The sequence below is a fragment of the Poecilia formosa genome, unplaced genomic scaffold (genome assembly GCF_000485575.1).
Source record: "Poecilia formosa unplaced genomic scaffold, Poecilia_formosa-5.1.2 Scaffold25, whole genome shotgun sequence".
In the NCBI taxonomy this organism is placed as follows: domain Eukaryota; kingdom Metazoa; phylum Chordata; class Actinopteri; order Cyprinodontiformes; family Poeciliidae; genus Poecilia; species Poecilia formosa.
This window is the reverse complement of record NW_006799964.1, coordinates 3062901-3084064: the sequence shown is the minus strand read 5'-3', so window position 1 is coordinate 3084064 and position 21164 is coordinate 3062901. Positions and strand designations below refer to the sequence as shown.

The window sequence follows — 21164 nt, the reverse complement described above, 5'->3', positions numbered from 1 at the left end:
TAATAATAATAATAATAATAATAATAATAATAATAATAATAGCAATAATGTTTATAACAATAACAACAGCAAGAACAATAATACCGCATGTGGCTCTTGATTTTTTTGTCATCTTTTCCTTTCTCTTTTTGCTTCATTCTACAAGTCACGTCCCTCTTACCTGTCTATTAGTCCAAAAGAAGTTCAAAAGGCAGACTCAAGTTAATAGAAAAGTACTAGAGTGGAAGAGGAGCCTCGCCCTCAGCCGAACCGCTCCCGAACTAGCATCATCAGTTTCTTTTTGCCCTTGTAAATCTGTTTCAGGTTGTCTATGAACTGGGTGAACTGGATGTGTCCGTCGTGAGCCATCATGAACGTCTCCCGGGCCTTCCCCAGGAACTCGATGAACTCGCTGTAGTGCCGCGGGCTGATGTGCGTGAGCCTCGAGTGCGTAGTGTTAATGTAGGCCCCGATGGTTGCGTCCAGCAGCTGCCTGAGCGGCGCCTTGTCCAGCGACATCAGCTTCCCAGAGTTCCTGCGGCTGTGCAGCGCCGACACCATGCCCGGGGTGGTCAGCGTGCACCGCCGCAAAATGTCAGACAAAACGGTGGCGCACTTCACACTTTTGACCACCAGGGGGATGACGGCGGCCAGCTCGTTCTTGCCCAGCGAGTGGCTGAGCGCGCAGGCCCACAGTACGTCGTTAATGGCCGGATGCGTGTCCTGGTTGTAGCTGAGGTTCAGGTGAGCCATGGCTAACGTCGCCAGCTTGTACGCTCGCATCGGATAGCCGCGGTGCTCCATGTAGCGCGCAATGGTGAACAGCTGCGTGTAGCTCATTCCCGTTGCTGCAGCGTCCAGTACAATCTGGTAGGCTGTCTCGAAGGCAATGTGGTCTTTTTCACAGAGTGTGAGAGCGGAGAGGGCGCAGTTCTGGGGGTCCTTCATGGCACACTGCAGGGCGAGCGTACGGGCGGACGAGGCCAGGTTCTCCTGCTGGTGGCAGTCCAGGTGCAGGCGAACTATGGTGCTGTTGGACATGACAGTGGTCGCCACAATACTGGTGGCTTCTGTGGGAGTGAAGAGCGTGAACCAGCTCTGCATGATGCTGTCCAGTGCATAGACACCTGGAGGACACATTTTGAGAGGAAAAATAAAAACAATAGGTGAGGTTAAATTTGGAGAACAACGGCAGATCTAGCTCATGATGGGAATAAGACTCACCAACTTCAGTGGCACACGTGACCAACCAGCGAACCATCTCTCTCCTCCTCCAGTTCAACGTGGACAGTGTTATTCTCATGACCTGAAGGAGGCAAGAAGTGATGGAGAAGGGAGAGACAGGTGAGTTAATTCATTATCTGAAGGGCTGAACTGTTTTCCTTTCCAGCTCATGTTAATTCTGCGGCAGGCTATCGAGCAGATACAGATGGATTTATAAAATGCCAAAACACATAAAAACACTGCATGCAGGAAAGCTTTTCCATTACGGTTTGGTCCAAACTAATCTCATTAACAACCCTGATTACGTTCATAGAGGTTAATGTCAGTGATACTGAGGTCTGGACTTTGACTTAGATATTGCAACACATTGTTGCTATAATTTTTGCTTATTTTTTCAGGCATTGTTTCGTAGATTTCCTTTCAGCAAAATACATGCACACATTTAAAACGGAACCGACACATAAAATAAATATTTGAAGAAACTATTATAAAAATAAAGTCATGGTGCAAGAATGCTATCGTTCATTTGAGGCAGGAATTAAATCATTTATATGCAACATATTGAGGGTAAAATGAAAGAAAATAGAAAAGTATTTGCTTAGTTATGATTAGAAGCTCCTGGTCCAGGAAGACTGGGTTGGTAGAATTTCTAGAACAAATGTTATTCCTAAGAGCAAAACAAATCAGTGCAGAATTTGCATGATTACATCATTCACAGCAACTGGTGAATATAAAACGCAGCAATGCAACAAAATAATACTACAAAAAAGAACAGGGATTCTGGTAAAATAACCGAATCAACACACAGAACTTTAAAACCGTGCAAGAACATGTCCAGACATTTAAAAAAAAAAAACTTTTCAAAATGTGTGTCTGTACAAAAGCCTTTTAACTTACAGGAGATGGATTTTTTTTGAGAGAGAGAGAGAACTACAGGAACTACAGGAAACTGAAACTTTTAGGAAGATAAAAACCGTTTCACCTGCTTATCAGTGACTATAGCCTCAGGTGCCAAACACAAGTGAGCCCCACCAACCGTCTGATTTGTGATTACTGCTAGAAGCGGGTGGCCATTTCTGCCGCCGGCCACTATGTGTTTGCACACCTGCAGTCCGAGCTCCAGAGAAACCTTAAGAAGAGTGATGTCCGGCAGGCTGTCCATGAGAGTGGCGATCTTGAAAGCATCCTGTGCCAGTTTGAAGATGTGAGACGAGGAGTGGATGTTTTTCTGGATGGACTCCAGGACCGTCTCCAACCTGCGACTGTCACCTACGAGGATACAAGCCAGAAATAAGTTAGGGTAAGGTCATCACTTAATCAACTTAAACTAAACTTTAAACGGACTGTTATTTAACTTTTATTTGGTAGGGGACAAAAGACTGAGAAGTAATTGTCAACAAAATGAGTTGTGCCACAATTATTGGTACCGCTAGTAATTCCTAGAGCAATAATCTAATTCAGGCATTATTGCAATTTGTGTCTAAATTAAATTGGCTCCGAAGGTGTAGAAGCTTTTAATTAATAATGCTTTGTTTCCTCTTTTCCTGGGGTATAGTTCTGATGTAACACAGAAGTTCCATATTTCTTAAAATGGGAAAGGCAAGAGAAGTTGGCCATCAAGTAAGCTAGGTGTGTCTTTATCTTAGTAAATAAAGAAATGCCTACAAGAGAGTAAAGCCTTGTTTTTCGAAGCAAGTGAATTTGCACCTTTAGCTGCAGTGAGCATGGTGGAGGCCAGCTCACACTGCTGAGACTCTATATGGCTCAGGGTGAACCAGCGCGGGTAGCGATTGGGAACTACAGACACAATGTGGTGAGGTCGCGAGAGGTCACCGGACGATGCCGTGGACTCCAACACCGGCAACCTGACAGAGAGACACAGTTAAAAAAAAGAAAAAAAAGAAAAAAAGGTGTTCTTTGTGAGATACTTTTTCCATTTTAAAAATATGACATTACTTTTAAAGTTTTCCTTTTACTTTAATAATTAGAAACTTTCGCAAAATGATGGGGGAGGAAAAAAAAAAGCAGAAGAAAGATAAATGAGGGTTGGTGATCAGAGAGAACCACATTAAAGTTGCCCAAATGATCAACATCATAATGAAATCACTTCTTTCTTCCTAGTGTAACAAGCAGTCAGACAGGAATACTGCATAGACAGAAAAAGTCTTCATTATGGCGCTTTGAGTGTGACTTCAAAATGAAAATGACTCAAGTCGCCACCGGGGGGATTTCAGTTACCCTATCCCTGCAATTTACTTTCAACCTACCATTTAATCACCTAGAAACTAAGGTATAATTAGTATTTTCTTCACTCTAATTGGTCATAATGAAGTCAGAGTTGTGCAACACCTGCTGGAGGATGGAAGAGCTTCTCAGGTTTCTGTCTCTTATTATAATAATCCAGACGGGGCCGAGGCTTCTGGAGCATCAGGAGCCCCATACGATTACCACTGTGGCCTGCTCATCTCCTATTCTACTTCACTTTTTTTTTCTTTCCTGCCTCTGCTCCCACCTCAGTTTCAAAGGTCTTCTTTCCTTCAGAAGACGGCACAACCTGGCCTTCTCTCAGCCAATCACAAAGCTAATTGAGTCCATGGGGAAATTAAGGAATTCACCTTCCAGCCCTGTAAGGCTGGACACACATCAAACAAATACCAACACACATCAGTGAAAAGAGACCCACATCGAGCGCGCGCGCACACACACACCTGCCCTTTTGAAAACACATCAAAGCTGCCTGGTAAAAGCAACGTGATGCTAAATGCCAGTTTCAATTTCAGAGCAAAGTGCATGTGATCTTGCTGCCACGTGAGTGAAGGCATGTACAAGAACAAAAAACAAAACAGTCTTGTCTTTTGCTCACTTTTGCCCACAAGAGCACAAGGGGAGGGCTCAGCTCTCAGACAGCAAAAGTGCTAAAAAAAAAAAAAAAAACACAACAAAAGTGTGAACACCAGCACTTGCTGCAAAATAGAGATTGCTTGCGAGCTCCAGCAACGGCAGAGTTCACGCCACATACAACTGAGGAGCTGCTAAAAGCTTCTACCACACTGGGGCCTTCAGAAAGATTCCTGGGGTGTAGAACTGCAAAGCAAAGCAGAGTTAAAAAAAAAAAAAAAAAAAAAGAGAGAGAGAGAGCCTTGACTAAAGATGGAGGCCTCATCAACATTCCTGTCTTTGTTTGGTTTTCACCAGAGAGCCAGAGGCCTCCATTGGATAAGAACTTGAGAGGACTGAAAAATAGTTTCCTCAAAAGGTTTGGGAGGAAAAAGCTATACCAGGTTATTGTTCAGTAGAAAACAAAAGAAAAAAAATGATTACAAAAAGGACTGAAAAAGTCTTTGTGGGCTGCTTGATAAAATAGCACAAGGACAGTTTATTCAGTGATGCTTTCTCACTGAGCATGTTGCACCCCCTGCCAAACAGTGCTTACACGTTTTAAACGCTGGGACATTGCCAAACAAACTCTCAAGACATTGACAAGTGTGATGAAAGCAAATTAAATCCGCTTTTCTTTACAACCATGCTGAAATAGAAATGTGTCATCAATAACTATAAAGACTATGGAAGCAATATTGAAGTGCTACGCTATTTTGTCAAAGTGAAGTTTGCTAGCACACAACATCATCTGCTGAAATAAGTCCAAGTAAATGGAGAAATGCTTTAATCCTAAAACTCTGCATTGTGACTAATATTTTAGCAGCTAACAATGCTAACGTTATCATCGGTCTGAGGACTTTTTAAAAGGCTGAACATACACCAAGAAGAGATTAATTAAAAACCGCCTGTGTTTATGTTTTATACACATGTTGAACTGTTGCCCTGTTGTGTTGATGAAGTCAGCAAATAATATCTTTGGTTTGGTCAACAACACTAAGTTACTGTATTTATCAATCTGGAAGTAAAAAGAAATGATACAGTGAAACACAAGATAAAAAAAAATGTTTTGGCATCAGAGTTGCCATCGTTACTAAAATAAAGGGCTGATTTAACAGCAAACAGATTCTTTAAAAACATGATACATTGCATCTATGAGACACTTATTTTGAAGTACAAAAGGAATCATTTTTTGGGTTATATCCCTGTTGCGTTGACAAAGTTGTCTAATAAAGATGCTGACAATGCTTGATAATACCTTTATCTGGCAGCATTTGGATACTAAGCAAAAGAACTTAAAAAGCCACAGAATGAGAAGCAAACTACGAATGATTTGTAGATCATTCTGCAAATCATAAAGATGTGGCGAGTAGATAACTGTTAGGTGCCAACAATGTTAACGTGAGAATCTGCTTCTTAGCTCTTATAAGCAATGATGTGAACTTGACAACCTATAGTTTTGAAATAGTTTTGAGATGATTCAGATCAGTTCAATTCAAAAATACTTTTTTGGTCCCAGAGGGAATAAACATATTACACAATTATCTTCAAAGAGCAGTCAGTATTACAGTGGTTCTGAAGAAGCCTCCGACTGAAGACAATGTTGTTGTGTAGCGGTCTCATGAAGAGAATGCCCAGTGCTGCCTTGACTAATTTTCTTGATTTTATGCTAAATCCTTCTTTGCACCATCCTCTCCAAAGCTTCCACAGTCGTCCCGAGAACAGAACCAGCCTTCTTTATCAGGTTGTTGAGCCTTTTTAAGTCTCTGACTCTGATACAGCTTCCTCAACAGATAATGACAGAAAAGATTACACTCTCCACAAGAGACATGTAGAGTGTTTCATAGCAACTTGCTACAAATCTTGAAGCGCATATGCTTTCTCAAGGAGTAAACTATGTTCAGTCACTTCATGCAGATCCAGTTTGTTGTTCAGGTCAAAACCGAAGCATTTATGCTCCACCTCCTCCACCTCTTCTCTCATCATAGAAACAAGGTTTGACCCTGGTGTCTGCTAACTATGCTAAAAGTTAGCACTCCTATTGGTGCTAAGTTGAAGGACTAACCTGACACTATGGTTTTAAATTAATGAAACCTTTATATTATTAGTGAAACAGAAGGAATGTGAAATTCAATATTTTATTCACGAGGACCACTTCAGAATTAGAAACAAAACATTGAGAAGCCAAATCTGCACAAGAATATCAAACAGCCATTGTAGATTTTTTTTTTTTTTTTAAACAAAGTGGAATATTTTCTCTGTCTATGAAACAAACAGAAATGTTCAACCTCTGGTATTCGTGAGCTGGATGAATGAAGACGGAAACAGTCCCTGGATACGCACATGTAATTAGACATTTCATAAACAGTTATGTAGGAGAATAGCAGGCGAAATTGTAAGCCTGCTGATGGCCAAAGTTTATTTATGGACACAAACAGGACGAACTATAAAGAAAATCTGTAGCAAAGAGGCTCAACTGAGATGATGAGAAAAAGCAGTCCAGATAGGTTTTACCTAAATCCTGAGGCCCTTTGGGTTTCTGCTCTGCATCACCATGACGACTGACCTCTTTACCTCATGCTGCGTTTCCCGCTCTGACTGTAAACAGCCTTCACTTTCACCATTCATCAAACGCACATCTATCAGCTACATGCGACACATCCGGTGGAAGACCGCGACTGTATACACAAACTCTTTCAAGGGGAGATTTTCAAGAAGGACCAAGTCGTACATGACCAAACACGGAATATCTTTCTTTTGTTTTGTTTTTTTTGTTTCTTTCAAAGTGTGCGCGATGATTAAAACGACAATTTGCCATCAGCATTTCATTCTAAGACTGAAAAGAGAGGCTGCACAGTGGCGCAGATGGTAGAGCTGTTGCCTTGCAGCAAGAAGGTTCTGGGTTCAATTCCCAGCCCTGATCCTTCTGCATGGAGTTTGCATGTTCTCCCTGTGCACGCATGGGCTTTCTCCGGGTACTCCGGTTTCCTCCCACAGTCCAAAAACATGACTGTCAGGTTAATTGGTCTCTCCAAATTGTCCCTAGGTGTGAGTGTGTGTCTCTGTGCAGACTGGCAACCTGTCCAGGGTGTACCTCGCCTCTCGCCCGGAACCCTCCCGACCCCACACAAGGGTGTAAAGAAAATAGATGGATGGATTTAAAAGTAGAAGGACAACATATACAGCATAAGTGGTTATTTCAGCAGGAATGTGCAGAAACTGTTGTTCCCATAAGAATCAGATGATATTTCATCAGATATATAAATTAGCTTTGAAGTTAACATTAGGATGCAACAGTCTGTCAGTGAAGGGGCTTTCCAGTTCAAAAACAGCTTTATGCATGGAGACTCTCGGTGAATTGGAGAGCTCATTCAGTGGCAGGCTGCAGTTTTCTTTAACTTTGGTCCTTTATTTTTCTGCAAAGCACTTTTAAAGGACCTTGTTTATGAATGCTGCAAAACAAATAGACATACTACATGTAGAAGAGTAAAGGTCAACGAATACAAATGCATGGAATTAAATGCATGCATCATTTTTTTAAAGCCATAGTTCAGTGGCTATGCTTCTATGCAAGGCAGTGTATGTGTTTAGGATGAACTACAAATCTTGGCAAAGCGTTGATACATTCCTGGCAAACATGCAAAAGCACTCTGATTGTTCCATTTAATGCAGCAAATATTTGGCCAAAACTGGAACAAGATCAAATTATTTAAAATTAGTAAACATTTAAAGGCCTAAGATATTTGGCTTTAAAATTCTGGCAATTTGTAGTAAAAGTTCCCCCTGCTTACAGACCATGTATTATGCAGTAAAAATCCAGCACTATTAGATCTGGAAAACTTGCATCTCATTTGGACCTCTCCCACGATAACAGCAGGTCTCTTCTCTTTGGCTCACAAACAGTTAAGATGAGCACAGTCTGAAGAGGCAGTGACTTTTTTCTTCTGTTTCTCTGGCGGAAATCAAATTGTGGGCAGCCTGTGAACCAGCAGGCAGATCCTCTTTTCATTTATTTATTTATTTATTTTAATGTTGGTCACTCGCACCAAGCCATCGGCCGGCATATGCTGGTGTCACACCGACTAATTAACCTCATCCAAGACGCAGCAACACACACACACAGCGTTTTGAGTAAACCGCATACTTTGCCAGTCCGACTTCTCATTTAAAAAGACAGTTACTTGTGGAGCAAGTGACAAATTTTAAAAAGCGAGGAGAGAGGGGGGAGGGAAAAACAATGTGAGGGAGGAAGAGCTCGACTCTTTTGTCTCCTCTTTTATCAATGATAGTATTATAATAGGGCCATTAAAAGAGACCTGGTTACTTTACCTCCTCCTCTATATTTAACTGTCCGCTGTCCCGTGGGAGCGGGGAGGTATATGCTATCACATTACACTACGCTACATTACACACATTCATTATGTGCTGAGTAGACACCTCTGGTTCCCAGGAGCACTCATAAGTGGCTGTATTATTCTAAATCGCCGGTTTCACACCGGAGGAGTGAGGATGGAGGAAGCAAGGGGACAAAAAGGAAAAAGTGAGGGGAAGTGGTGAGGATGGGGAGAGAGTGGCCGACTCACTAAAAGCAGGTTGGGAACTCTGGTTTGGAGGCAACCAGCTGGATAAAACACAGAGCCTGTCAGCCTGCTATAAGGAGGATGTTATTTTTCTATATACTAACATGTTTAGAAGTGTCTGTCATCCTTCTGCTATATTTCAAGACACTCACTTCCTTTTCCAGAGTTGCTAATTCCTCAGCTGCACAAAAGTCGCTAAATGACATCATAACATAATTTGCATAATGTTCAAATTTCATGCAAGTGCAATGATCTTTGCCAAGAGGTGGAGAATGGGAGGGATAATGTTCTTAAGAGTTTAAAAACTGCTTAAGACTTCAAAGTAAAAATGACCCAGAAGAAAAAGGTTAGCACTTTTTGAACACATTTATTTTGTGCCCTTTTTGGCTTTTTACTATATTTTTCTCTCTATGGTGGCTTTGTTTTTAACATGTTGCAGTAAAACGTCAGTGTTTTTTTTTTTGTTTTTTTTGTTCTATGTATTTTACAAAAATAGAAAATAACTGTCAATAGCAGTGTGGGAAAGTGAGGCAACTGCCTTGAAGGGATGAGCCAGCAGTGATTCAGGCGCTCCTTACGTGTGGAGAGGCGAACACCACCTGTCCGCTACCGCTGGGATGGACACGATTTGGCCGGCTGTGTGAGTCCCTGCTCATTGGGAGGAGCGAGTAGAACAACAACTGAATTTGCACTAACATCATAATCTCCAATCACACCAGAAAAGAGCGTTTTATTTCACACCAGTACCTTCACCGAGTCAGTCTGAAAGACCGTTAAAATGATCGCCTTTTCTCCCCCCCACTATCCTGATCAGCTCAGCTTAGCTTCACAGAAAGACAAACATTACCCCTCCACACCCCACCTTCTCTCCCCCGTTGCCTCGACGTGTGTACTCGAGTATATGTGCGTGTGATTCCTCCTCATTACAGCTGCGCTAATTACACTCTCATTAATGTAATTAATATTCACGGATCCAGCTCCCACAAGTCACAACATCAAAACAGAGCAGCGCAGGGCGATTAGTGCGCGCGCGCATGCTCCGCGCGCCGTCCACGGCTGAGAACACGCGGGAGCAAAACATGGAGAGATCAGACGCCCCTCTTGGACACGTTAGCCAAGAGGGGCGACCCTGGCTGAACGTAGAACAGACGTGGAACCGGAGGAAAGGCTGCTCTGATTTGAGGCTTAAACATGGGGAGGGAGGTACCGCTGCATTTATCTTGGTCATAGCAAGGGTATTAGCACTGTACTAAGCAACTTTTCTCTTTCTATTTGATCAAACCTATTGGAACTAACAATGAATAAAAATTAAAAAAAAGAAATACATTTTTATACTATTTACACAAAAACAAAATATATGTGTTTTTTAATTTGGGTTTATGTACGTTTTGTTTTGATTATATTTTAAGTATTATTCACATTACGTTTTAAAAACCCCAGCGGGACCCTGTTTAAGGAGTTCACCCCAACTTTGAAGTCTTAATGAACCTTCACAGGGATTAACTTTATTTACAAGAAGACCTACCGCATGGCTCTCAGTGCAATTTTGTACGCCAGTTCGGCGTCATGAGGTAGCAGAGAGGTGAAGAGATAGCGAGCGAAGGTGTGCATGGGGACGCTCTCTCGATGGACGATCTCTCCGAGGCCAGAGTACGGACCAGCTGTGAAGAAGAACCGACATAACGCAACACGCTGGTGAACAAATGTGTTTGCGGCAAACCAAGACGAAAGGAATTTAAACTTTTCATGCTGATAAAAAAGACTGAGTCATGATTTCCTGTGGCATGCTGAGGAGTGACGCTCCCTTCCAGACAGGAAGCGGGGAGCCACGCGGCATTTAAACAAAACCGTGACGTCAAAACACATATGGTCGTGTGTGTGGATTTGGCCTTGTGCCCTCCTCCTTCCCTCCGCATCTTCCTACGCGCCCCCTCATCTCTGGTGGGTTATTTTAAACCCCCACGGGCCTCTAAGCCGCAGACCACATCACAGAGCGGCGCGGCTGCAGGCCTCCTGGGGCCCCCGCAGCGGCCTCAGACCCGAGCTGCTCTATTAGCGAAGGAGCCAGAGGTGGGTGGTCGTGCCGCGCCGGGGACGAGGCAGGGCTGGGATTTGGGTGGGGACTGCAGCCGAGTCTGACTCGGTCGGTTCCACCACCACCTCTGTCCCTCCTTCCTCTTCCCCACAACCCACTCGCTCTCTTCCAGCTCCAGCTCCTGTAAACGCTCACACGCTTTTGTGTGTACCGGCATATGTGTGCTGACACAATACCCCTGGCGTTGCTGTGTAAAGAGCTCATTTTGGTCTGGCCCAGGACGGCTCAGCCTCTATTTGCGCCACAAAATGAAAGGATAATAAATAGTGAGACAGAGTCAAATGTGTTTTTCCTGTTTTAGCAGGAATGCCTTGGCTCTCTGTGTGTGGGTAGGTTATGAAATGACAGGGAGGAGGCGTTGCTGTGTATATATTTGTGTGCATTTGTACCAGAGCGGACTGCAGGGAAATTTAGAGAAATAAAAATCAACAGACGGTAAAAGCCGAAAGAATCAATCTGTGGCTCTCCTTACCCTCGAGCAGAAACACAGCCTGTTTACGGAAGATTTTGACCAGGGAGTCATCCAGTTCCACTTCCTGCAGCTTGGCCAACAGCTGCTCCTCATTGCGACACACCTTTTCCTGAGCGTACAGCCCGTCGGGCATCACCCGCTGCTGGCCCAGGCCGATCAGAGCCGTCTCCACCGCCAGCGCCATGTACGACTCGCCGTCTCCCAGCAGCCGCTGCACGGGCATCCGCTGAAGATCGGCTCGGCTCACGACGCTGGAGCAGTCTGCGAACACAACGCCGTGACGTCTGTGTCACTCTCTGGGGTTTTGGATGCTAGATGGCTCTAGTTTACATGAACATTCCCCGCAGATCCTACGAAAGCAGCTCTAAGTGGGCATGTGAAATGCATGTGAACACATTAGGAGGGAATCTGTGCTAACTGCTCCTCTTTAGTGTAGAGGGCTATTTCTGTTAGCAGAGGAGGCAACGAGGGACTGAACAACCACACGCGTAGGAAAGGAGAGTTTTAGTACCCAGAACAGAAAATATTACGACTGTATTGCTTATCATTTCTGTGATACTGTGATCCTTATAATAAGGATCTAAATTTATTACCTACCAACTGTCTATATTGTTTGTTCAATAAGAGTATCAACACATTTGAAAATATGAACAAATGCAGTCAGTGTGAGCAGTTTAGTGATAAAACTCACATCAATTTATGTGACTGGAGTCCTAAAGAACCATATTACAAACGGATATGTTTTTCGAGAGCAGTATTTGTGTTTGTGGAACTATGATTGCTGTGCCATGCAGTCGCAGCCAAGTTAGTAACAAATAGTTGTTATTGTCACAATGGCAGCACAAAATATTGTAATAACACGTTAAGTCTGTATCGCCCATCCCTATTTGGTACATTTTAAAATAGAAAACCTCAATAGAAATCATACTTTTTTTTCGTAAAGCACATGGTCTTGTATATGCTTCCATAACAGCAGATCTATTATGGATCTATTGTGGAAGCTAGTGTTTACTGCTGTTCATGTGACTCTTCAGTACCTGAGAGGTCTAAGCAGGTGTTGGAGCCTTCCTCACCCGCTCGTCCCGACTCCGTCAGGGTGCTGAACAGGGTGCCGATGGGATCCAGAGGGTGTCCCACCCAGCCCTCCATGTTTGTTATGGAGGTGTGGCCTTTATGGAGCAACTCTGTGAACAGATATTCAAGCAATTGTTGAATGACTGGGATTTATTTTATAAAATGGTACAATCCATCCATGCACTCCAAATTGACACCATCAAGATCAATCCATTGACAGTCCAAGCCCAGAAGGGATATATAGTCTATCCAGAGAGGTTGAGGCCTGCTACACCGAGTCTCTTTTTTTTTATTTTTACAGTTGGAAAAACCCCTAACATCCTGATCAGATGCCTGAATCACCTCAGATGACTCATGTTGATGCCTAGGAGCTCTGCTCTGATGTCCTCACCTTATCTCAAAGGTTAAGTCCAGCCACCCCAGAGTGAAAGCTAATTTCAGTCGCTCTTATCAGGCATCTCGTTCTTTTTGGGCATCGAAAGATTGCAGATGAACTGAGAAAACGAAAGCTTAGCTCTTTTTGTTTCAGCTCTTTTTTTTTAAACCACCAAAGAGCGGAGGAGCAGCAGAGGAGGGAATTGCGATCCGCGTCTGCATCTTTTTCTCTGTCCTAATACAAATCATCAGTTTCGATTCTACTCATCAGTTGGTGTTTCAGCATGAAACCACACACCTTCCAGCAGTTTTCTTCAGAAGAGAAGCTTTAACATTTCTGCTTAGCTAATTTAGAGGCGGGTATAAATGTGAATTTTTAGGGCGGCTCTGACGTTTTCAACCTATTAAAATCCCACAGCTACCTTTTTTGTGTCGTCGAAAGTGCTCCAGCTGCCTCTGCTGCTGCCTCCGTAACGTGTTCACCACGGCGATGGCCAGACGGAGGGCTTCTCTGGGGTAACCGTGTGAGCGCAGGGCGTCCACCCGAGCGCAGGCCGTAGGGACGTGTTCTGAGGAAAAGACAAGTCCCACCTTAATAATCCGGCTCCTGCTGTCTGATGGTCGGAGCCCAATTTCAGTGTTTAAATAAGTCATTTGAAACCTACATATATATGCAGACTCACCATGCCACAGAGGCCAGCCGCGTGAGTCGAAGAGGGAGCCCTCCTGGTTGTCATGGTAACAGTAGTTGGCATAGAGGTCACTGGCGATGATGTGTTGGAGGTGTCGGTCCTGCCAGTGCAGGTCGCAGGCCTCGATGGCTCGCGTGAACACGGTCCGGTGGGGACGCATCTCTGCAGAGGAAGGAGACGTCTTCAAAACTGCTTTAAAATCTGCTTATTTGTGCAGTTATGCATTTATCAATTTCTAGGGAGAATGGCTAAATTTGTATGAGCATAAAATAAAATCTAAATAAAATACCACGTTGACGGACTAGTTTTTCAGCAATCACTCCTGGACAGGATATTTGTGATTTTGGCAATATTTTGAGGGTGAAAGAAGAAAACCTCAGAGATCTCTTTAATATGGGATTTAAATGAGTTGGACTGCATGTGTGGTTGAACTGAATTGACGCTTCATAAATAAACTGAATTAAATTTAATAACCTGGTTGATTAATTTAAACTAAGGCTGAACGATAACTCCTTTAATTTCAATGGAAAGTTTCCCTTTCCACTGAACAAAAAGTGATCATTTTCAAATGTGTACCAATCTTGTGACAATGTGACACATGAGATTTCTAACCTTGGTTACCGTGAGCGCCTTGGGGCAGTGAGTGGGTGAGGTTGGGCAGCTCGTTGACGTGGTTGCCGTCCTCCCAGGGGCAGACGTCCACGCTGTTCCACCGGCGCAGCTGCCGCAGCCACGACGACTTCTGCTCGGGCTTGCAGTGGGGGTTCAGCACGATGCACATCCACAGGGCGCCTGCACATGCAGCGAACGCACAGACTTAATCTAGTGTATATGAGGATGATGTCGGCATAAGTGGGAAAGCGTGTCTTTTGAGCTTTAAAAAGCAGCTACTATCGTGTAAGGTCAAAAACTTAAAGCAGTATTTTTTTATTTTATTTTATTTTTTTTTTGCTTTTCAGGAAAAAAAAACAAAAAAAATAACAGTGGATCTGATCCCTTAGAACTCTTTCTCTTTGCTGCCGCCATTTTCTGCTCAGACAGAACGAGACTTATCCAGAGGCAACGCTGCCTGCACACACATCATTTTGGAATACATTGGAACAAACAGAATGTGAAAAACGGCACAGTCTCAGGGGAAGCGAGAACATTCAGGGATTTTACTCTCAAGAGTGCTGGAGATGCATACGCTTCTACGGTGAGTGTGTGATTTTGATACAGATGTGCGGGTGAACAGACAGAAACATTTTGGGGAGGAAAACCCGAAACAAGGGCAAAGAGAAGGGATGTGAAGGCTGAAACCGACGGAACAGTATGTGCAGACTATGGCGACAGAAGAGCACAAAAAACAAGAGTGGAAATGATTTGCAACACAAAAAAAAAGAAAAAAAAATATATATATATATCTCAGGGAGACATGGGCAAGGACAAGTGGTTGTGGCTCAGCTGAGACTCAAAAGAAGAGAAAGACAAAAGCGGGGATAGCAGTGCCGAGAGGCAGTATTCACACATCAGGTGGAGTGATAAGGACTCTGGAAGAAAGGTTTGAAGTGCGGACTTCAAAGAGTCCAAAAATACGTGGGACTGAAACAGACGAGATCACCGCGCTGTCTTCACAGAGTGTAGAGGAGGACAAACACCGTCTTCATCATCGACGGCGACAACAACAGCAACGCCAGGGGAGAGCAGCAATGATGGGAGATGCTGCGGCTGCCGTCCCGCTGACGGGCTTGCGGGGTTCAAACCGTGTCGGCGTTTGCCGAGCGGCTCTCTTTCACATCTACCACGAATATAAGGGGAGATGTTTGAAAACACTGCAGAGGTGAGGCTCTGTGTGCTGCATTAAACGGCTTTTAATTCAAGTAGATCTCGTCTAGAGCTGCCAGAGCTACAGTCACAGCGAGGGAGGGAGAGGAACCGGGCTGTCAGCGACGAGTCAGCGCATCGGAGACTGTGGGCTTTCTTGGACATAAAAGCACAAGAAAACAAACAGAAACAAAAACATGCCTCTGTGCCTTTGTGTCAACGTCTGGGTTCGATCACCCATCTTGCTAAATCTGTCAGTTCCTGTGTATACAGGGGGAGAGGTGTGTGTGTTTGTGTGTGTGTGTAGGTGTGTGTGTGTGTGTGTGTGTTGTTGTCGTCGTCGTCTCCCCCCCGGCCCCCTCACCGAGCTCGTCCCAGAGCTGTCTGTACTTGTCGGTCATGGTGGTGCCCTGCTGTCTCCATAGCGCCAGCCGAGGGTCGGCCATGAACTGCTCTGTGATCAGTGTTAACATCCTCGCTCCGTTGGAGTCGCGCATCTTCAGCATCTCCCTCACCTACACAGGGAGGGACGGGACAGAAACACACACGCACGCACGCACGCACGCACGCACACACACACACACACAGTTTATACCAGGACATGCACAACAAGCAGCGGACATGATAGCTGAACATATTCATGCTTCAGCTACAATGACTAAATTTAGAATATGAAATTTAGAATATGAGGTTTCAGGGGAAACCTTACCCAAAGGTTCAATTAATCCTAATTTACTTTGAGTCTAGATGGGCTGGTATGAGATTATCATGGTGTGACGACATTGAAAAAATAGGTTATTATTGTATTTCAGCTAAAGGGGAGAGATACCACTGGAGGCCTGTTAGTTGTTATAAGAAGCATTAGACTGTTTTAATGCCACTAATTATTATGAAGCATTTTGTTTAATAAAATGTAAACAAAGCCAGACAAGTTATTTTTATTTATCCCTGTGCTATGCAAGCTTTGGAATGTTCCTTTCTAGATAGAAACATATTTCTTGGCTAAATTAGGTCAGTTAATTTTTATAACACAGATTCAAATGTAACCCAAAGACAGGTATATAAATAAAATTAAGAAAATGTATAGTCAATTTTCAACTAGTTGAAAGTCAAAAAAACAATGAAGTGTAGCTTCAGAATGAAAATACATCTTGGTAGGGGTATAAAGGATTTAGCTATTTTTATTGTTATATTGACACATACACAAACATTTTGTAAGAACACTTGAGAAATTACATTTTTTTAACAGAATATTTAAAATTTTGAGTGTGATTGGCAATATTTTCAAACAGCCTATTTCAGTCTTTTTTGAAAGGAAAAAAAATGTAGCTGGTCTCTTTCAACCAGCTGACCGGCAGTGCTCAACAAGGAGGGGCTGTGTTGCTTCAGATAGCTGGAGAAATCTCCTGGTCAGTGATTTTCATGCGTGCATTATACCTGATGCACACATAAAACATGAATGTATGAAGCTTCATGTGTTAAAGAGTGTCACTTTTGTTTGCTGCTGCTCAGTAGTAAAAAAATGAGTGCTACTTTCTGTGTGTTTTTTCCAGGCCCCACTTGTGAGGGAATTTATTAAATAACCTCACAGAGTGAAAAAAAAAAACTTTGACTTAATTTTGGTTTTAATAGAAAATGTTGAAGTTGTTGAGGATTGCAACCAACCAATAAAAAAAAGTTTGCCAGTCTTGAATAAAATTTGCATCAAAGACATGCCAGCTTTCATGACCACCACCTGTCATGGTCAACTCAATAAATTATTCCACAAATTAAAAAAAAAAAGAAACTGTTCAACGGGTCTTGTGACGAAATTCTTCTCATTTTATGTAGCTTGGCTTTGCTCTGAAGTATTCATAAGAGCTCTCTAACCTTGTCCTTGCCTTTTCTTTTCTGCTTTACTTGAAATAAGCCTCAAACACCTTTTCAAATTTGCCTCAATAGTTGTTTTTTGTTGTTGTTGTGTTCTGTTTTTTTTTTTTTTTTCTGCAATTTCTCAAAGAGTTTGTATATTCTTTAAAGCAAAAGATCACAGAAAAAAGGTGTGGGATTAAAAAAAAAGGAGAGAGAGAATGGATTCCTGACTTTTGCTACCCACTTATTTGTTTGGGGAGGATGCTGTTGAATTACAAGTGTGCAGACGCAGCTCTGTGTGGGCGCTTAAGGATCTGTGCAAGGTGGCTGAGAAAACGTGCCTGTCATTGTGTGCATGTGTGTGTGTGTGTGTGTGTGTGTGTGTGTGTGTGTGTGTGTGTTATATTAAAGAAGATAACTGGCTTCAAAGTGCATGGAGCTGAGAGACATTCTAAAAGCCAGGCGAGCTGGATGATAATGGCCTTGGCTTGCGGTCTTTACATAGCACACAATGCATTAATGCTGGCCTTGCTCAGCCACTGTAATAGCAGGCAACTGAGTGAGGCAAACATCTCTCATGTAAGCGTTTAATATACGGTGTGTAGTGCAAGGCTTCCCACTTTCTATACCTCGTTTTTTTCTCCCTTTATCTTCTGTTCCCTCACTCCTACAATTAGCCTGAGCTAAGACACGGTCTGCCCTTTAATGTATGTGCATTATGTGCTTTCTTTTATTCCCATTTCTTGAGGGAGTAAAGGATGATGCAAATGCACAAGAGAGTGGGAGAAAATATCTATTGAAAGGACCTGAGAAAGCTCAAAGGGAGGGACGTCGTGAACCTACACAGGCTGTGTGTGAGTGTGTTTTCTGCTCTGATTCTGGATGAATCAACGTGAACGCGGTTCCAACCTTGCTAAAGAGCAGGTTGAGCTGCTTTCCTGAGCCGTGGTAGCCTCCCTGGGACAGGAAGAGCTTGACTTGTTCCTGAACCTGCTCCTCGTCCAGGTGCCAGCAGTTCTCGTCATCCACGCTGGCTCCAGCTGTAGGGTCCGGGGCCCCTGTACGGGCAAAAAAAAACAAAAAAACATACACTCTTAAAGCACATAGCACTTGGATTTCCCCCACAGCCTTTTGTTTTGATGACAAATATAGCTTCAGATGTGGGGAGCGAGTTATTTCACACCATGGTAGGATATGTGTTGTTTATTTTGTGTTTGATCTTAAAGACAAAAAAAACAAACAAAACAAAAACAACCTAGAAACAAAAGGTTTTCCTGAATGTACTGTACTTCACCAGCATTGATCCCTATGATCTCTATGATCATGCCATCCCTGGTGAAGATGTGTAAAACCAGTAAAAATATATTTTTGGTGATGTCAAGCTTATTCATTTCTTAAGAATTTATTTAATCAATTTATAAAACAATGCAACACTCATAAAAAACAAACAAACAAAAAACAACAACATTATCCTAGCCAAAAGTACTCTGTCTGAAGTCTAATTCACAACCTTGGTGAGTTTTAAAATTACAAATAAAAAGAAACATATTTAATACAAGAAGTACAACACAAGTTAAGAATAACACAAACATGTATTCATCTGATTTAAAATTACAGCAGCATAAAATAATTCACAAAACTGTTAACTGTTGCTTGAGTGTCTCTGTTTAAGCCATTTTGTTCACCTGGGATCCTCCTTTCTGCTGCACTTCTCCAGCAGCAACCTGAATGTTTTTGCCTCCCTTAGCATTTTGTCCATGGTTGACTGTCACAAATCTGGTTGTTTTAAAACAACCTACTTGTTTTCTGTTTCTTTGTCTTTCCCATTTTGAAGAGTAAGTGAAAGAAGTGGGACTCTTTGTCATCTCACATTTACAACCCAGAGAAACAGGAAGTCATTTATTAGAAGGCTACTTGATTCTCTGTCCACTTAAAAAAGAAGTAAATAATGATCAATGATGAGAATGGTTCATCTATATTTATTTCAAAGGAATGTTTAGGGGCACCAATAAATATAGTGCTGGCATTCTTGTAAAAAAAAAAAAAAAAAGACAAACTAGCATGGGACCTTTTCTTATTTGATTTGATTTTTTTTTACAATGCACTCATTTTAAGAGTTTAATTTTTCTAATTTTATTGAAAATATGTTTCATTCGCTGACTGGACTTTAGTCTGGCAGCTTCCAAGAGCAAAGTGTTGGTAGTTTCCTCTATGTGACTTTGCAGAATGCTAATAAAGTGTTTTGTTTAAGAAGTTAACATGTACAATGCTAGATTGTAGATATTGAAGCAATTAAAAGCACGTACTGCAAGGCATCATGTGGGATCCTGCATTTTCTTCTGACGCTGAGAAGACAGATTGTTTCTAGCTTGCAGAATGCATTTGAACTAAACAATCTCCTAATCCCTTGCACATGTGTGACAGGGCAGCTCTGGACCCTGACAGAAACTGATTCTCCAGACTGTGAAAATGCCTTTGGTTTGCATTTGCAGAGATTTTCTCAGAAGGTTAAAAGGTTTCTTTGGTCTCACTGATCTCTTTGCTCATGTTGTCTCTTCCTCTCACAACTCTTTTCTTTGTGGCCCCCTCCCTCGGTTTCCTCATATTTCCTTCCTCCAAGTCAGTTTCCTGTGTCTTTATTTCTGATGTCTCTTTTTTCTCGTCAGAGCTACTCAGCAGTAGCTCATCTTCTTTCTTAGTAGTCTTATGTTTCCTGCCCCTGTGGGTTTCTCTTTCTGTCTTTTGCTTTGCTTTTTATTTTCCTCATCTTCCTCTAAGACCTAAATTGGTCGACAGTGTTGATTACAGTCTCTGCTCTGCTACATGGATCTGATTAATAAGTAACATTGATCCTGACACACTTTACCTTCATCAGACAATCAATATCTATGACTGTAGGGGCAGGAAGGTACAAGTCAACAGCAGATGGGCACGTTATCCTAACCATCCTCAAACACACACTGGTTTCCTCACCGTGAACCTGGTTGATCTCAGAGTTCTGCGACAGGATCTCGTCGGCCAGCTTCTGCGCCGTGGGCAACACCTCGGTGTGGTGGACCGATATCAGGTACTGGACGAACTTCTGCAGCTGGTCTCTGCTCATCTGGAACAGCGTTTCCGAGATGGGCAGGTGCAGCTTGACCTGCTCAGGCTTGCGCACCCTGTAAAGTGACAGCGCCACGACGTGGGCGCAGTAGAAGATGTCCTTGTTGCCGCAGGTGCACGTCACGGCGGTGATCTTGCAGCGGTCGAAGCTGACGCTGACGCTGCAGACGAGCTCCGGGGACGAGGGCGTGGCGGGATCTGTCACCGTGCCGCTCAGGTGGAAACCTGGAGAAGAATCGGAAAAGGGAGAGGAACTGTTATAGATTTTTTTTTTCAATAGATCGGGGTTGTTATTATTATTATTGTTATTATTAGAAGTGATTTCCAGGACTAGTTTCTACTACTACTACTGCCGTTGCTCCGTGAACCAATCATTTCTAAGCAGAAGCTCGATAATGTCAGGAGCTCTGTGTCCACACAGCATCCAGAATCAGTTACCTGCAAATTTAATCGCTTGATCAACTCAATGAACGTGTCCTTTTTTAAGTGACATTATTGAAGACCAAAGACTCTCAGGATGTTAATACAGGTGCAGCTGAGCAATGTAGAACAGTGGTCCCCAACCTTTTTATTACCGCGGACCGGTCAAGACTTCGAAAATTTTGGTGCGGCCGGGGGGGTGAACCGTCAGTATACCCAATTTGGGTTGTCTTGGCCTTTCTATCGCAGCCTGTGGGGTTTCCCCCTGAACGAGAATACAACCTGTTGAATGTGACAGGTAGCCAATCAGAAAGCGCGGTGACGTCAGAACAGAGGGGAATCCCATACAGCTGACATATCGTGCAACTGTGAGCCAGGTGGATATCGGAGATATGTGGAAATGTTTATTATTATATGCAAAGGTCATTGCCTTTACATATAATAAAGGTTATTATTATTGTTTATTCAGTTAAAAGTGTTAACTATGAAAAAACATAGTCGCCTCCAAATCATAGTGCAGCAAACAGAGCGGCTGCTCCCGTCTCTTTTATCCACCGCCTTTTCTTTTTGTTACGTCTTTTTATCTCTTAAAATGACTCCACAAACTATCACTATTG

General features: G+C 42.9%; 1 protein-coding gene across 1 annotated transcript; it reads right to left on the bottom strand.

The window, feature by feature from the left end:
* Positions 1–19: 19 nt before the first annotated feature.
* Positions 20–20502, bottom strand: LOC103135471 (zinc finger SWIM domain-containing protein 6). Its single transcript, XM_007548207.2, has 14 exons — positions 20469–20502; positions 19996–20352; positions 17932–18080; positions 15536–15686; positions 13981–14160; positions 13360–13530; positions 13099–13245; positions 12265–12411; positions 11228–11488; positions 10186–10321; positions 2911–3068; positions 2309–2472; positions 1204–1285; positions 20–1106 (listed from the first exon to the last, which is right to left on the bottom strand). The coding sequence occupies exons 1-14, from the start codon at positions 20500–20502 to the stop codon at positions 241–243; spliced, it is 3003 nt and encodes a 1000-aa protein (XP_007548269.1). The 3' UTR covers positions 20–240.
* Between the last annotated feature and the right edge of the window lie 662 nt (positions 20503–21164).

Coding starts and splice junctions, on each gene's coding strand:
- LOC103135471 (XM_007548207.2), bottom strand. CDS start 20,502: ATGATTGGTTCACGGAGCAACGGCAGTAGTAGTA. Junction 20,353..20,468: donor GAGCAACGGCAGTAGTAGTA/GTAGAAACTAGT, acceptor ATTCTTCTCCAG/GTTTCCACCTGAGCGGCACG. Junction 2,473..2,910: donor CATGCTCACTGCAGCTAAAG/GTGCAAATTCAC, acceptor GTATCCTCGTAG/GTGACAGTCGCAGGTTGGAG.